Source organism: Eurypyga helias, unplaced genomic scaffold, assembly GCF_000690775.1.
Source record: "Eurypyga helias isolate BGI_N326 unplaced genomic scaffold, ASM69077v1 scaffold1428, whole genome shotgun sequence".
Classification (NCBI taxonomy): Eukaryota; Metazoa; Chordata; class Aves; order Eurypygiformes; family Eurypygidae; genus Eurypyga; species Eurypyga helias.
In genome coordinates this window covers 15,389-33,576 of record NW_010266077.1, presented here as the reverse complement: position 1 = coordinate 33,576, position 18,188 = coordinate 15,389, and the positions used below count along the sequence as shown (strand labels likewise).

General features: G+C 36.6%; 1 protein-coding gene across 1 annotated transcript in view; it reads left to right on the top strand.

Moving 5' to 3' along the window:
* Positions 1-263: 263 nt before the first annotated feature.
* LOC104502533 (serologically defined colon cancer antigen 8 homolog) overlaps positions 264-18,188 on the top strand; it is a gene marked incomplete at both ends in the record, with an annotated part of 28,033 nt that continues 10,108 nt past the window's right edge. The window contains 7 exons of the mRNA XM_010156932.1: positions 264-404; positions 1,754-1,818; positions 3,977-4,165; positions 6,327-6,465; positions 11,216-11,368; positions 13,854-13,988; positions 17,110-17,226. Of these exons, the coding sequence (XP_010155234.1) occupies positions 264-404; positions 1,754-1,818; positions 3,977-4,165; positions 6,327-6,465; positions 11,216-11,368; positions 13,854-13,988; positions 17,110-17,226 (939 nt within the window). The remainder of the gene's footprint in view (positions 405-1,753; positions 1,819-3,976; positions 4,166-6,326; positions 6,466-11,215; positions 11,369-13,853; positions 13,989-17,109; positions 17,227-18,188) is intronic.

Here is an 18,188-nt window from a genome sequence, read left to right as displayed (position 1 = left end):
AACCCAAACCACTCTGTGATTCTTTTTAAGGAACACTATATAAATGGTTGTCCACAAAATGAGTTTTAGTCAAAAATTAATGAGAGTTTATAAATGTGGATTTTTGTGGATAACATCATCCTTGTAGGTTGCCAACCTAATTAATTTGTTTATTGGTTTTACTGTAATGAAAATTATAAGATTCAATACTTCTTATGTAAGTAACATTTGTTTAAACAACAGCCTACATAATTATAACTGAAGCATTAATATTTTTATTTTAGGCAAATACTCAGAACTCCTGGCCTGTAGGTGGTAATGACTGTAGCATGCATCAGCCTGTCACCTCATCACCAGCACATAACAAATATCAGACTTTTGTTTCAGCAGCCGTTGGAGAAATAGAAAAATGGCCTGTAGAACTGGTGGGTATTAACTTTCTTTGCAGAGTCATACCTTTGCAAAAGCATTCAGTGCTTTGTTGTTGCTGCAGTTCTCTTGACTAATTTTGTAACAGACATACAGGAGGACTTTCGGTTGACTGAACCTTAATCTGAGGTCAAATTTTATTCTCTTAAACCTCATCTTCTCATTATACCCTAATTGATATTATGATCTTGTTAGACGCAGATGGCAGGTTGTATCTGCAGATGTTGACTTCCCAGAGACGTCTGTTTTTCAGAATGTCCTGTCAGTGATGGTTCCACTGTACTTTGGAGATTCTTAACAGTAACACAGTGCAGAAGCAGGTGGGAACTAGCTGATGTAATTTAGGTAGCCCTCCAGGCAAGTTCTTCTGCAATGAGTCTGTCTGTTCCTGGAGCAGTGCAGGCTTAGTAAGATACAAAAGTAGCTTTGAACAGTCTGTTTTGTTTTGTTTTGTTTTTTCCTGTGCTGAATTACCCATTTTGTGCTGTTAAATAAACAGAAGCCCCAGTGATTTGAGGAGGATGTTGTCGTCTCTATTCTGTATTTTTAGTTTGGAAAGATACTTCGAAATTTTTGTCTCTCTAATGGTGTAGCATTGCTGTCTTCTGGGCAAAAACATGGTTGACTGAAATATTGAAGTTTTTTATCCATGTGCATATGTGTGCTGTGGAATTTAAACAGTACTTTAATTCTTCAGGGTAATTATATGTATTTTTTTCTCCAGTAAAATTTATTTTTGTTGGTTTAGCGCATTATCTAGAACTGAAAACCTCTTCAGTGATTCCTAATGCCAGCAGTTATTTGAAACCTAGTTTTTAGAGTAATTGCGACTTCATCTACCATATTTAAAGCAAGAGAATCATGTTGATTGTGACTTCTTTCTAAGTGTCATAATTAAAGCACCAGAAGTGTAGCTGTGGTTCATCTGGTTTGTTATCCCCATTGTATTTAACATTGGTGTGGTGCTTGGCGCTTCACCAAGTAATAAGGGCAACACACTGTATTATGAAAAAATAGCTTCTCTACTTGAAGTTCTTCAGGATTCCTTTTATTTCTGCTGACTTGTGGGAGAGTAAGAGCAAAATTGAGATGAGATCATCAATTTGTGTAAACTGTAGTAAAGGTCCGCAATTGGAACTGAAGCAATTTACCATATGAGAATCTGGCAAGATGCATAGAAATGAAGTCTTTCAAGTGTGAAATGTTTAGATTTACCTGACGCTATCATTTCAACAAGTTTGTATCTTCAAGAGAAAAGAATGAATGTGGCTAACATCTAGATTTGTTTGTAAAGACAATATTATGAAGAAAGCAAACAACACTTTTCTGCCATTTTTTTCTAAAGGAGAAACTAAAACTTCTTTATCAAGAAAAAGTCAATATCCTTGATGCTCAAATACAGTCTCTAAGGTAAAGTGAAATGTTTATTGTTTTGCTTAAAATTATTGTTACTAAATTACCACTGCATAACTGCGTGAGTCACTTTTAATTTGGATTTAAGGGAGAGAATACCTGAATGTCTAAATGTCATTTTTTCTAGTAGTGGCCCTGAAACCTGGTTCTACATGAAGTTTTCTCAAATATGAATGTAGCAAAACTGAATGTACTGCTGCTACATAGCAACACTGTAGTGATATATGAACTCAGTTGGATTATTGTATTTATAGCAATCAACTTGATATAAAATGTTTTTATCCCTTTTACCCTTTTTCTTTATAGAATCATCGTGTCTATTAAGGTAGACCAAACAAAGAAAAAAAGAGAAGTTAAAATTCTAACCTGTGAGCTCTTCCATAATGAGTTCTATTCTACTATTATTTTACATGATAAATTTCAGAAGTCTTATGCATTGAACTAGTTCAGGACACACAATGATTTTGGAGCAGGAAAACATTGTTTGGAGGCATGCAGACAGTGTTTTCAGTCATGTAATCTGCATATATTTAAACACACAAGTATTTGAAAAGTAAGTCCTCATATACTCCTGAAAATCTTAAAGGTTTGAATAGGTAGAAAGCCATGGAAAAACAGAGGTGTAGGCAACCACTTTGGGATTTGTTTTTCAGGAGCAGACTTCTCCCTCTACACCTGCATTCATGGTACTGCTGCTGAATCTGTTTAATTATGAAGCCACAATTTACTCAGGGAAAAACATATATCTGAAAATTTAAGGCTTTTCTGTGTGTAAAAAGAGTTACTGGTAGGGAGACTAATTTAAATATGACCTCGGTAGTGGTGAAATCTTAAACGTGCAAAGACAATTGGGCTGGTGAAAGTAAAGGAGGATCTTAAATTTCAGATTCATAATCCATTATCTTTTTTCTCCACTTGACTTCAAATGTAATATATTATCAGAAATAAATACCAGAGGCAAAAATAGTCTGAAAATTTCCACAAGTATATTATTCAGGCTTTTGATTTCCCCTAAGGGGCATGATCTTTCAAACTGTTAACTACTGCAAAGCACTTGAGCAATTGCTAAATTTTAATTGAAGTGAGAAATTATATATCCTTGTTTTTAACTTTAAGCATGAAATTACATAGGACTCGCTGATTTCTGTCCAAGATTTCCCAACAATAGGTTTTTTTGGTCCATGGCTGTCTAAGGATATATGCAGAGCAAATTCTTCTCAGGTTATAGTGGATTATATTTAATAGACCAACTACTAAAATTGGAAAAAGTGCACAGAAGATTTCACAGATGGAAATAAGTATCCATGCAGAGTATATATGTGCACAGTAAATCCAATGCAACCAGAATGTGTCAGACTTACTATGTGAGTGCTGCCCAGATGGCCTGCATAACAAACCAAAAGCTTTGGATGCATCGCACAATTTGTCACATTGATCTATACGTGCACAGTGTGTGTTTGTCTGGAACTTCCTGATGTCAGCATTCCTTCTGCTTGCACTCTTCCTGGCCTGACAGATGCTTGGAAATTCTGGAGAAAATTATTTAGAGCACATGGTAAAAATTCTAGAGACATGTAAAAAAAGTACCCTGATTTTTTTTGGAGACGCACTTGACCTCAAATTTCTGTGTATTGCTGGATCAGAGGGAATGTGCTGAATACATCCTGCTTTTGTCTGAGGAGCATAAGGGACTTTGTATTGTAACTTTACAGTTAATTTGAGAATAGAGGAGAAATTTGAAGTTAGTGATATTATTAGTTAGAACAGCAGAAAAAATGTTAGGGTATTGAAATATTTATACAGATGATAGTGTTTCTTGCTAATAATGAATCCTTTATTCTGTTCAGACTCTATGTAGGCCTGCGAGTTTTATCTAATAATCTTCTGTGTAACTTCACTATTTTCTGATACTATGGAGGGAAGGAGCAAAGCAACATACAAACCAATGTTACATTAATGATTTTAGTTGATCAGTTCAACTATTATTTCTCTGTTGAAGTCTTCCTCAGCTTACTGAAATGTGTAAAATAATGTTAATTACAGAGTCTCTTACAGTACTTTCTAGGTTGCATTTGTAATTATGTATTGCTTATAAATATAACTTGTAGAAATATTTGATTGCTCAAATAATATTTTTTAATTTTTTTCTTTCTAGAAAAGACCTTTCAGAATCTCAGAAGACATGCAAAGATTTGGAAGGAAGGCTAAAACACCACAAGTCACTCGTTTCAGCTGCAAATTCTAGCCGGGTTGGTGGTCTGTGTCTGAAATGTGCACAACATGAGGCAGTTCTTGCACAGACTCATTCTAATGTTCACATGCAGACCATCGAGAGGGTAACAAAGTAGGTTGGGAGGCATAAACTTTCTCATTGGTAGTACTGTTGCTTGCATTAAACCATGTAACTTTCCAAGTGTTGGGTTACATCCATAGAGAGATGTGTGTTTACAGAATAGTGGACTTGCAAGTTGAAGTTACAATGCTAAAATCAGTGGTAGAATATTAGTGTAGGTCCCAACCACTTTGAAATGGCTTTGATACTTTTTTCAGCTGGGAAAGAATGTTTGTCATTATCTTGTAATGATGATACCTTGTGCTGTCCAGATGATTAACACTGTTTCCTGCACTTTTTATGAAAACAAACCCTTCACTATCGGAATAAATATTATGGAAGACCATATTTTTTATTGATTATTTCATCCAGAAGTTCCTTATCTTTCTGTAGTTGGAAGGTTTTCTGGCTCTACTTTAATTGCTTTACATTTGGGGAACTTCTAGGATATATTACCAGTGTAATCCTTCTTTTTTTTTTTTTTTTTTTTCCCCACACACACCCTTGAATTTGCTGATGTTTGGGATAGGATGCATTGCTCTTCCCTAATTACAGTAAATCAGGGAAGAAAGTTCCTTTGGAGAAAACGAAATTAAATTATTTGCTGCAGCCTTGCTTTAATTGTAACTTTTAAATAAATGATTATAAAACCCCCAGCTGTGCAGGCTGAATATAATACATATAAATCAGAAATTCCAACAGCATTAAAATGTTGTCTTGTTTTTTTCTTAAAGAAATTCTGCTGGTCAGTCTTCAAAAATCTCTCCCTTTCTACTTGGCAGTAAAATGATAGGATACTACAGCTGTCTCAGTTTGTTGGAAAGACATCTATTTATTGTCAGATATCCAAAGCCTCTTTGGATTTCTGAAGTTTTATAATGAGCCTGCTGGAGAAGATGTAGTGGGTCAATTAGAAGCAAGAATGCTGAAGGGACATAGTACATATAGTATCTCAAATAGATAATATCTCTACACATTGGGTGGCTGTTGCCAGGACTTATGTATTTTTCTATTGTCAAGTCCAAGAATTTTCTTGGAAAGCTCTCTGTTGCTGAAAAGTCATGTTTCAAAAATTCAGATTATTATTTGTCACAGGCACTGGAAAATATGAAGAAACTATAAATCGGTGCATTCTTGTCATCTTGTATTATAATGCACTTTGAAATAAAAGATTTGAGCTGACCTATTTACCTTTCTTAAACTGTTATTTCAGTTTGAGATTTGGCAAAATCTGAAAGCTTACATGTTCCTGTGATGCAGCTTCTTAAAAAGAAAGATATAACAGTAGGAATTTTTTTAAAGGCACTTTGTCCAAATCCTCTTGAAATAAAATTTCAAAATATGATTGTTAGTTCTCTGGCAAATACAATGGTGTTACCATTCCACACATCACAAAGAAAAAAAAAAAAAACCACCAAAAAACACCACACCCAAAACAACCCACAACAGTTTTCAACCAGAAACTCTAATTGCACCTAAAACACAGGCAATTATACTCTTAATTTAAAAGCTTTCAATATATCAAAATAATGAAAACCTGAAGTTAAGTATTAGAGTTTTATTGCCTGTGCTTCACTGTTTGGTATATATCTCAATTTCATAGCTAAGAAAAGTTCAGAGAGGATGTAGGATCTGGAAGTCTTATTGGTTTAGTTCTAGTTTGCAGTAAAGGGCTCTTGGTTTTCATTTGATATACTTAGTGATCTGAATTATGTGTTGAACCTAATCCTTTCTTTTATATTTTTCTCCCTATTTTACGTTGAAAGACAGTGTAATTTCCTATTGCTTCAATCTCTTTTCAGAGACTTGCCTTTTTTGGGTGGGTGCGTTGGTTAGTTTGTTTTCAACTTGGTTCCCCATTTTCCAGTGTCAAGAGAGTGTTGCTCAGCTCCACTATATTTATGACTTGAGCTCTGCTGTCATTGCTGGCAGTTTCACTCATGGTCCATCCTTCTGAATTGAAGGATTAGTCATCAAGCAAATGATATTCTTAATATCTGCCAAGCCAGCAGTATGTTGTCTTTCACTCTTAACCCATGCTGGTTTTAGTCTTGCTTCACTTACCATCCTTACATCTTTTATCTGTTATCATTTTGTATTTGATATACCTGTTGGGTTATTTGTCTCTTGAGAAAAATAATGGAAGTAATATCTGTTTTTTCTTTATATGCAGAGAAAGAGATGACTTGATGGGTGCACTTGTTTCACTGAGACGAAACATGAAAGAGATGCAGCAAAGAGAATCTAATGCTTGTGAGCAAGTTAAACAAGCTGTGCAAATGGCAGAAGAGGCCAATTTAGAAAAAACAAAGGTAAATTCGTAAAGAAATGAGAGCGTTACAGTGTTCAGATCTACTGCAAATGTTTAGTTTTCATACTAATGAAAGAATAGGATCATGGAATCGTTAAGGTTGGAAAAGACAAAGATCATCAAGGCCAATTATTAACCTACCACTGCCAAGTCCACCACTAAACCATGTCCCCAAGCACCACATCTACATATCTTCTAAACACCTTCAGGGTGGGACACAACCACTTCCTTGGGCAGCCCGTTCCAATGCTTGACAACACTTTTGGCAAATTTTTCCTAACATCCAATCTAAACCTGTCCTGCAGATTGAATCTGCTTCCTCTTGTCCTATTCTTGTTACTTGGGAGAAGAGACTCACACCCATCTCACTACAACTTCCCTTCTGCTAGTTGCGGAGTGATAAGGTCTCCCCTGAACCTCTACTTCTCCTCCCTGAACAACCTCAGTTCCCTCAGCTGCTCCTCACAGGACCTGTGCTCCAGACCCTTCACCAGCTTCGTTGCCCTTCTTTGGACACACTCCAGCACCTCAACATCTTTGTTGTAATGAGAGGCCTCAAATTGAACACACCAGTGCCGAGTACAGGGGGACAATCGCTACCCTAGTCCTGCTGGCCTCTCTGTTCCTGATGCAGACTAGGATGTCATTGGCCTTCTTGGCCACCTGGGCACACTGCTGGCTCAGATTCAGCTGCCTGTCAAGCGACAACCCCATGTCCTTTTCTGCCGGACAGCTTTCCAGCCACTTGTCCCCAGGCCTGTAGCATTGCATGGGATTATCGTGACCTAAGTGCAGGATCTAGCACTTGACCTTGTTGAACCACATTAGAGTTGGTCTTGACGCATCGATCTAGCCTGTCCACATCCCTCTGCAGAGCCTTCCTTCCAGCAGATCAACCTTCCTGGCTTACTTGGTGTTGTGTGCAAACTTGGTGAGGGTGTGTTCGATTCCCTTGTCCAGGTCACTGATAAAGATGTGAAACGGAACTGGCCCCAGTACTGAGCCCTCGGGAACACCACTTATGACCAGCTACCAACTGATTTAATTCCATTCATCACAGCTTTTGGGTCCCGGCCATCAGCCAGCATTTTACCCAGCAAAATGTATGTCTGTCCAAACCACGAGCAGCCAGTTTCTGCAGGAGAATGCCGTGGGAAACTGTATCTTAGGCTTTACTAAAATATAGGTAGACAGCATACATGGCCTTTCCCTCATCCATTGAGTGGGTCACCTTGTCATAGAAGGAGATCAGGTTCATCAAGCAGGACCTGCCTTTCATAAACCCATGCTGGCTGGGCCTGATCACCTGGTTGTCCTGTACGTGCCATGTGATGGCACTCAAAGTGATCTGCACCATAACCTTCCCTGGCATTGAGGTTGGACTGACAGTCCTGTAGTTCCCCAGATCCTTCTCCTTCTGGCCCTTCTTTAGACAGACATCACACCTCCAGTCAACTGGGATCTCCCCAGTTAGCCAGGACTGCTGGTAAATGATGGAAAGTGGCTTGGTGAGTGCTTCTGCCAGCTCCCTCACTACCTTTGGGTGGTTCCTGTCTGGTCCCATAGACCTGTGTGAGTCTAAGTGGTGTAGCAGGTCACTAACCATTTCCCCTTGGATTATGGAGGCTTCCTTCTGCTCTCTGACCTGGTCTTCCAGTTTAGGGGGCTGGGCATCTGGAGATCAACCAGTTTTACTCTTGAAGACTAAGGCAAAGAAGCATTAAGTACCTCAGCCTTATTTATGGGACCTTTATCACATGTTGATATGATGTAGATTTAAAAGGATTGCACTGTGTGGCTGTTTCTGAGCAGTAACATGAACCATGTATTTGAGTTCTTAAATTCTCTTCAAGGCTGTAGGCCATTTTCCATTCTTAGGTTATCGTTTTACAGCCAGGTGATAGAAATTGAATGGTAGAATTTTCAAAGGCATTCATGACATGTAGGAGGATAATTCCCATCATATTTCTGAGCTTCTCTGGAAAGAAAACTTAAAATGCTTACAAACAATTCTTCGGCATCAGGTGACTGCAGTGCAAGAACTGGTTAAATAATAGAACATCCTGCCTGATGCTGCCTACAGGAAGCTTTTGGTAATATGTAAATAATAATGATAAAACCAGTTTTGATCTAATGCTTATGTTAGCCCTAGTTACTATATGCAATCAACTGTCATTGAGCTAAATTATTTCCTTGATATTTAGTGACATCTACTGTATTATTAGTGAATTACTATGGAATGGAGAGAGGGCTTTTTCATGGATTTTTGTGTGTGCAATGAAATGCTGCTGGTTTTAATAGTGGACAGGTTTGGTATAATTGTTCTATTGATCAAATTGGTATTATTCACCCAATGCTGTAAGAGTGTGTGTGCAGGGTCTTTAAACAACAGGGAAAAAAATAATGAAGAGTTGGAAATCCTCTGTACTTGTTAAATTTAACTTCAGAGTATTACAGCTCCTTGGTTTTTATTGAAGTAGGAGAGAAAGAATCCTTCTGGGCCAACTGTTCACCGGTCACATCCTGTCCCTGACTGGTTAAATTTTTAAATTGCTTACTTGTTTACTTTTTTGGTAGTTGGTTTTACAGTTGTCTGTTAAATAACTTACTGTTACTTAAGTAACAGGGAGAATGCACAAAATACTTTTCCTTCTTCTGTGCAATAAAGTGAAATTATCAGATCTTTTTTTCATTTGGCATTGGAAATCTTAGCTTTAATATTTAAAAAGAAAACGTATAAATTCTTAGTCAGTATAGGTCATGTTAGAGTTATAGCCTAAGAATGAACCTTAGTAAGACAGATTAGTACAACCTTTAATAAAATGTTTTTTTGTACATATGCTATTTTTGCCGCATAAAGAGAGCAGCTCTGTAGGATATCTACTGGCCACCCTCTTCACTGCAGCAAGGAAGTGCGAAGTGCTGTCTGTATACATAAAGACTGAATAGTAGTGTGTTTTTTCCATACTCAAAAACTGTTGTAATATGAAGTATCAGGAAGAAATCTTCTACTTATGCTGCATTAATTTAGCATTTTTACATGTACTGCTATTTTTCTTGGTAAGTACAAACCATCCTATATTTTCCCAGTCCTCTTCTCATAAGGTGAAGTGCTCTTTTCCTTTGTGGTTTTCATGGAACCCAGTACAACAGTCCACATACAAAAAGTGAGGAGCCCAAAGTGTTACTATTGCTATTTCATCACGCTCTTTACAGGAAGTCTAACCTCAGGTGCTGGTTTTTTAAAACTACCATTTTTTCTTGTCTTTCGGTTGTCTGTGTAGTTTGTGGCCTCTTGCCTTATATATAGAGCAAAGAGGAAACCTGGTGAGGTTAAACTTCCATAGCTGAAGCAAATCCAGGAATTTATTTTCAACATAAATGTCATAGAAGAATAATTGTACTGCACATTACGTAGTCAGAGCAGTGGAGCTAACAAAATACACGTTTCTTCTTGCAACTTCTTACTTCTAGGCTTGCATTGTTTTACATGTAACCAAACTCCACCAGTCTTACTCAGACAATTGTTTGCTGATGATGAACTCATACAGAAAAGTATTCAAGGCTTGTGATAGGAAAGAGACCATAAGCAGGGTACTGCAGAATTGACATCAACTAACAGAGACTGTTAGAGCATTCTCTAAAGATTATGGTTTGATTTGCTTCCTCCATGAAGAGCCCAACACCAAGGAAATTGCATATAGGGGATTGACTTTGAGTGAAAGAATATTTTCAATTTAAGTTTGGGGTTTTTTTTTAAAGGTAATGGTTGGTTTAGCTTCTTTGAAATAGAATATGCTGAGTATCAATGAAATGATGAAACAAAATGAAATCTAGTTTACTCATGGGCTAGCAAGCTGCTTGTAGGGTGGTTTGAATATTTCTGTTTGTATAATGGAGTAGTGTATTTCTGATTTAAATTAACATAACACGGAACTCCTGTCCCTTTGGGAGGGACGCATCAGTCCCTCTGGATCGAGGGACTGGTTTGGGATCCAAATGGATCGAGTGGTTTTTTTTTTTTTTTTCTTAGCGTTTTTTAGAGGATGATGTCTACTGTGCCTCTTGCATATGAACTTCAGTTTCTTCTGGTCTGATAGAAAATACACATATAACCAGTGTTTTAGCACTTTAGGTTAAGCAGGGCACTCAGGTTTTTTTGGTAGACCTAGTTGTCTTTATTTGACAAACCTGAAACTTACAAAAAAACCTTCTTTTTAATCTTTACTTACATCTTCCAGGTTTCTTCTTAGCCTTCTGCACTCAGTAATTAACTTCGGGGTGGGGAAGGTAGAAATCATATACTGTTTGTTTATTTTTCCTTCATCTCTGGAGTTAGGCAGTAACCACTGTTTCCAATGAGATAAATACTGGAGGCTGGTTCTAGTGTTGTACATTCATGAATCTTAAATGCAAGGCAAATAATCATCTTAGTTTTAGAAGAACAGCTACCTATTTGGAAAATAAGCTTCATAAAATCCTTCCATCTTTTCTGTGACTTTTAAAATCCAATAGATTTATAATTACAGTAGGGCATGTTTATACATACAACCATGTCATCTGTTTTCAATTTGTTCTATTCTAGATGTTAACACAGTGGAGTATGTGTAAACGTCATAATAGCAATGTAAAAAAAAAAAAATAATAATATACTCTTTCTAATAGAAAATCGGGTTCTCTGGCATTAGATAGATAGCATGTCTGTTTAAAAATTTGGATTTCTTCCACTTAAAATAGTGGGTTTTTTCTAGGCTCTAGTCCAGTGTGAGCAGCTGAAAAGCGAGATGGAACGGCAGAAGAATCGTCTTGAAAGGGAGTTAGCTTCCCAGCTAAGTAAGAGGGCTGATGAAAAAGAAGCACTGCGGGAAGAAATGAAGAAGGAAAGGGAGGACTTGGCAGCAATGGTATGAGTTGGGTTTTCTCTATTTGTGCATTGCAGTGAGTATGTTTTTTTTTATTTCGTATCAGTTTTCTGTTTGAGAGCTCAGTAAATCACATCTACCATGGCTTTAAAGCAGTGGTAGATAAGTGAGCCTTTGAGTCTCTGTAACTGGGGTTCATGCTATGTCACTAGATACATACTAAGTTGTTGATGTTATGCACTCAGTTTAGTTTGCATAATATTTTCTAATGCACTTTGCCAAAGCAGGAAAGGGTTAAGTAATATGTGATGCAAGGTTTGTACCTAGATTCTCATAAAGGTTAGTGTTTAGGTTGCCAAGTCAAGCATTCGGAAGTTAGTGTGTGTCAGATTTAGGATTCTTTGCTACTTTGAGCTTACATATACATATATATAAATCTTGAAATTTCATAATTGCATTCTAATATGTTATTTTTCAGAGTGATCTTATCATATGCTTAATTTGCTCATCTGCAGAAATGTCTTGGAATCTGTTTGCTCACTTTTACTGATGTTTATAAATTCTTTGAGACAGAATCTGTCTCATCATTTATACTGTGACCATTGCAACAGAATCTTCATAATCTTGTTTTAGATTTCTTTAGCCTGCGTTAGATTTTAGATGTCTTTAGATGCTAGTAGCACTGGAGTATGAAACATAAGGGTTTTCTGCCCAGTGAATCTACAGAGGAAAGCTCATGTTAACAGCAGTAAGCCTGTGAGATGTGATGGTAGAGGCACTTCCAAGGTGGAGAAAGAAATGGGGAGAAGTTTAGGGAGAGAAATGCTCCATGAATTAGTAGTTTTCATGCTTGTTTGATGTTTAACCTCTTCAGCCTTTTTCTGGCGGGGGTTTGGAAACAATATAGTGATGTTCTCCTTTGATTATGGGATTTTTCCATGTTTGGGGCTCCCTTTAGAAATAAGCCATACAGTTTATAAAACATGGAGAGCACAGACTGAACAGCATAGTATTTAAATGTTTAAAAGAAGAGGAGGATCTTTAGCAGTGTTGTTGCTTGTGAAATAGCTGGACAGCTACTAACATAGGGAATCACGGTGATAGGGTTCTATTTCTGTATTATGGGATGGTGGAATAATGTTCTAAAGCTGCTATAGGAAGTCAAAACCTTTGACTCCAGCTCTAGATATTAAAAAAGAACTTAAGCACAGTGATAAGGGCTAAGTCTTATTTAAGCAAGTGAACTCTTGTAAGTCATCATTAGAAATCTAGAGACAATGAGACATTATTAAGCAATTCCTTCTTTAAATCCTTGCTACATATTGGAAGCTCTCTCTCATGCATTTAGTTGTTTAGTTACACATTTTATTTACAGAAGAGTATGCACTCTAAAATACAGCCTATTAGACAAGCATTTCGTATCTTCTTTTGGTAGAATAATTCACCCCTTGGTGTCACCACATTACTTAGTATTTCGTCACTCACTGAGATGTGTTTTACTGGAACGGATTCCCACTTTGACTAGCTGTAGTCCTTATTCTAAACCCTACATACACACTAAAAAACACACAGTGACACTGTGGTGATGTCACACTTGGTAAGTAAAGATATGAGATGACTTTTTAGAAAACTATGATCTATATGCATGATTTACACCTATGTATGATAAACTGCTTTTTATGTTTCAGGATTATGAGATGGTAGAAATGGTATACTGTACATCAAGTCAACCTCCATATGAATATTTTATCACCTAATTTATTAAGTGATTTGTTTGAAGGGGAGAATTGGCCTGATACATAATCAGGTGGATCTATAATGGGTGAAAAAATAATTACGAATATATAATCCTGTAGGTTTGGCTTTGAAGTCCTGTAAGTTAACCTAGAACTGTCAGGCACCATTATTTCCACTTATATTAGTAAGCCTCAGGGCTAAGTAGCTGAAGGGTCAGTGTCTCTGTTTTATTGTTACATTTTTTTTTACCATTCAGCAAAATTTGATCTGAATTACATTAGCAGTTTTAATATACTGTTTCTATATATATTTTATATAAGATCGTGCTTTGATCTATAGTGCTGAAATGTTTTCTGAACTTGACAATCAGTTTAATATACGTGGTTGTGATGAGTTTTCTTTAGCTGGGGGAACATGATTTGGTTTAAATCAGTCTACATGAGGATGGATAAGATGATGTTAAATAGTACTCTAAAAGATGCAAGATTAATGTAACCAGCTGCTTCTGACACTTAGTCCATGCTAACAAGTCCTGGAGATCAGTCTGATTTATAAAAAGTTTCAAATAAACTACCATATGATAAATTAATTCAAAATAACGAACCTACTGCTATGTAGCCATATTCTGTTATATTTTTAATTTTTTTTTTATTGTATATATTCTTTATTATTTTTAATGCTATGTATTTTGGCTGCATACAGTTGCTTTCATGAAGGAAGTCCCACAAGATTTACGTCTGTGGTTGGTTGGTCAAACTGTGTCATGACAATGTTCTTGGGCTTTTTGCAGGTGACGGCCATGTCTGAGAATGTGGCCATGTTGGAGGCTCAGGTAGAGAGAATTACAAGGGAAAAAACCTCTCTAGTTAACCAGTTAGAAGAATCACAACACCAGCTTGCATCTCATGATATGGAGATGAATAAGGTAGGCACATTTATAAATGAGGGTTGAGCTTGGTTTTTCTTAACACTGTGACCTGAAAGATGAGAATTTTTTTCTTTCTGCATTGGTAAAGAATATATGATAAATGTAAACTTCATCTGAATCCCAGACACACAATTTAAATCACTGTTTAAAACTGCAATCCGATGTTTCATTAAAAATTTCATTTGTTATGAATGAGACAATGTAGTATTCAACCCTGCCCTGTAATTGCTAAATGGGATATGTAGTGCTAAAATAAAGGAGCTGTATCAAATCACTGCGTTTCAGGTACTTTTATGTAGAATTTGTATGGGGTGTACTGCGTATTCATTAATATTGGTGGTATGCATTTTACAGAGAGATCATTCCTCAAGTAGAGCCTTAGTGTGAGTCATAACATGAGAAAGAAAAAACAGTTGCCATCCAGAACTTATGCTAGGGGATGACACATTGTTAAAGTGATTATTTTTTTATCTTAGTTTCATCATTCACTTGTTACAGAAATAACTTCAACTTCATGAAGATGAGGGGATGCTAAATTTTTATTGAATAGGCAATCTGAGAATTCAGATTTGTTACAGCCTCTTGAAATGGCTGTATATCTTACCAATAAACATAGGCCAAATCCTACCACCTCAGTTGTTAACGGCAAGGTTTTGGCAAGCAATTAATTCTTTAGGCCTCTACAGACTTCTGGAGACATTTTTATCAGTTCCTGTCTTCCTTTGCTGTTCCTGCCAGTATAAGTAAGTGAAACTATTTCAGAGAAGGTACAGCAAAAAGTGTTCCAAACTTCTTATAAAATCTAATTCAATTTCAGCTGAAAGACAAATGAGGGAGCATTTTAAGAATGTCAAAACGGTTTGATTTACCCTTTCTGAAACACACTTTTGCTTTTTCAGACTGGGTTCACAGATGACTTAACGCTACTTACAGGGTAAAGGAACGTAGTATGTATGAATATCCATTTGTCTGGGAAGAACAAATTTATAGCCTACCAATTTGAAACAAACTCCTAGGAGTGGTGACACTGTCATCCAGTCCTTGCTTCAGTTATTGTTAACCTCTACAAAGTTGACTAGGTGGCCACCTTTCAGTAGTCTATGCTGATTTTTTTGCACTGTCCTGAGAGACTGGAAAACTGCATGTGTGTCCCTATTCTGAACTGGGAAGTCTCAAACATCCTGAAGGAAGGCCCTGACCACTGAGCTGTCAGGACTATGTGCATCACCCTGACCTCTTTCATTGACTATGGAAGTGACATCTGGATCTGCTTGTCAGTCTGACTCCTTGTTTCCAAATTTTGTTTGCCATTATTAAAAACGGCAAATAGCAACATTTTCCCTTTTGAGTTTTATCTGAAATCTTTTTTTCTGAGTGTACCATAGGTCAAGGAGAAGAGTTTGGAATGAGAGTTTTTCCTTCATTCTGAACTAGGAGGAGACTGAAAAATCCATTATTAGGACAGCACCATCTGCTGATTCTTCTGCGTTACTCACTTCGTGGGTTGTTAGGGGGGAGCTGAAGGCAAGGATGGCTGTATTTTTTTATTTTATTTTATTTTGCTGGAGGAAGTGACATCTATCACTTTGTTACATCCTTCATGTAAGGAAAGGGGGACATAAAGGCAGGGTTGACAATCCATGCAGGTGCATCTTAGGATTTTTTTAGTTGCATGTGATATTTCAGTATTAAAAAAAGATAATACTTTAGAACTCTGCCATTCTGCAGAGCATTTGCTACCTTGCATTATTTGCAACAGGGCTAAATTCACAAGCTGTCCTGTGAATTCTTAAGTGATGCTGCATCTTAAAGTTACGACCATTGGTTTTGTTTTCTCCAAAGGTGATTTGATTGCAGTATGTGTATTTACATTTACCCTAACCTTTTTTTAAGAAGGAAAAAAAAAAGTAGTAATGAAAATGAGAAGAGATATGAGACTGAAAAATAGAAATTAATTTGGGTTGTAGAATGTGTATGAGGAGATTGCTGAGAAGTACAGAGGACGCTAGCAGAAATCACAAGTGTACACATCTAGGAAACAAGTCTGGTGAAAGTATGGAAGTGGAGTAGGGAAGCAGAGTGAGTTGGAAAGAAAGTTCTCCAAGAGTAGCTGTGGATAAACACATTTGCATTCTCATTAGAGAATGTGACTGTATTTGTTTGGTTAATTAAAGTAAAATGACCTGTCACAAATTGGAGGCGATTGCACGTGATAAGGACAAAAAGGAGACGGCTTGTCCACCATCCTTCTCTATTTCCAACAGGTAAGATCAAATAGAATCCTTTAAAAGTCTTAGATTGGGAAAGGGGAGAATAACATCCCTTCACAGCAGTAGTGAAAAGTTATGTCAGAGGAATTAGTGTGGGGGTTTGTTACTTTCTCTTTCATTCCCCTAACCCCTCCCAGGCCCTCTGAAGTTGAGCTGCCTTCAGGTGGAAAGGAATGAAGAGGTAACATAATAAACATCCCAACAGCAGAGAATAATTGTTTCCTTCGTGGAAGTTATACTAGATTTCTTTAAATGTTGCATTGATCCCTATTTTCTGGCCCATGCAATATATTTGAATTAGGCATTGCTTTTTAAAGAATTTATCTTCAGTTTGTACTAAGGCTTGTATGTTCTGATCTGACTTTGAAAATTATTATATTAACATCTAAACATTTTCTTTCTTAACAGTGGAAAATTGGCTCAATAAGAAACTACGCCCTTTTATATAGGAGTGTGATACTTCCTTTATTCGTAGGTTTTGAAAGTGTTGACATAGACTTCTTTGGGATTTTAGAGAGAATGAAAGAAGAATATAAAACCAGCAACTGTAGTTTAACTGTATTTAGTAGCATATATATTTACAACATAAATATTTATACTTAGCAAAATCTCAGTCCAAATAGAATTGAATCTAGAAGGCACTGCATATTTCAAAGTTAATGACTATATAGAGAATTCAGATCCACCTTTTTCTATACAAACATTTACCATATGTAGGCTTAAAATATCTGGGAATTAAAATATGTTGAATTTAAAATAACCTCTAGAGGGCACCAAAAGATCTAATTGCAAACCCTGGGCTGTGGAGTCTTCAAGCTGCAGCTCGTGTTGTCTGTCTAATCTAACAGGTGTGTGGAGAAATGCGCTATCAGTTGAATCAAACCAAAATGAAGAAGGATGAGGCAGAAAAGGAGCTCAGGGAGTACAGAACAAAAACTATAAGGGAGCTTGAAATTAAGGACCAGGTAAGAGATAATACTGCTTAACTTTGCAGTTATTAGAAGTCTAAGTAGGGTTATTTCGGAAGCTGGAATGATTCGTTTTTCTGATAGTGGTCATTTATTACTGTTAAATGGTTTCTAAATTAATGGCAACAAGCCAGCTATTACTGTTAAATAAATACCTCTTGGCTATCTGATTCTTGTTTGCAGCCCTGGTATGTTCAGTTTTACATAATACTCATCCCATGCTTTCATACAGAATTACTCTATCGTATGTAGTCATACAACGTACTTAAATTGTATGTACTGTATACATATGTTTATACACTTTTTCTCACACATAAATCCACACATTATTATGTATATTTGCAGCCTGACAAAACATTAAAGATTCTGAGTGTAACCGAACTAAACCAAAAATGAAAGTCATTTATCTTAGTTTCTTTAAAGGTTTAAGGTAATTAATGCTGGGATTCATAGAAAAGTTAAGGAGGAGAAAAAAAAAAAAAAAGGAAAACAAAAATAACCTTCTTGGAAAAAAAAATCCAGTAGGCATTAATTGTTGCTTATCTAAAAATGTGTTTTGCAATAATATGAAAACCAGTATATGCCTTACTGGTAGTCTGAGACAAAACATCCCATGCAGCAGGAAATATTATTAGAGTAACCTGCGACATACTTGGCAAACAGCTTGAACAGGTGTAATCTGCATCTTTTGAAGTGCCCTTTTTGTTGAGGTTCTATCCGTTTTTCTCTAGGTATTCAAACTTCCAGTTACTCCTGCATAAATTGTGATTTGCACATGAGAGTGGGTGTCTTCTGAATACACAGATGTATAAGATGCACGTGAGGATAATTTTTTTATACGCATTTTGTTATTAGAACAGCCTATCCAACAGGCTTTAAATCATTCCTTTTTCTTGTAAATAAGTGGACAAATCTGTCCCTGTGTAAGAATACACGTAGGGAAAAATTTCTAAAGCTAT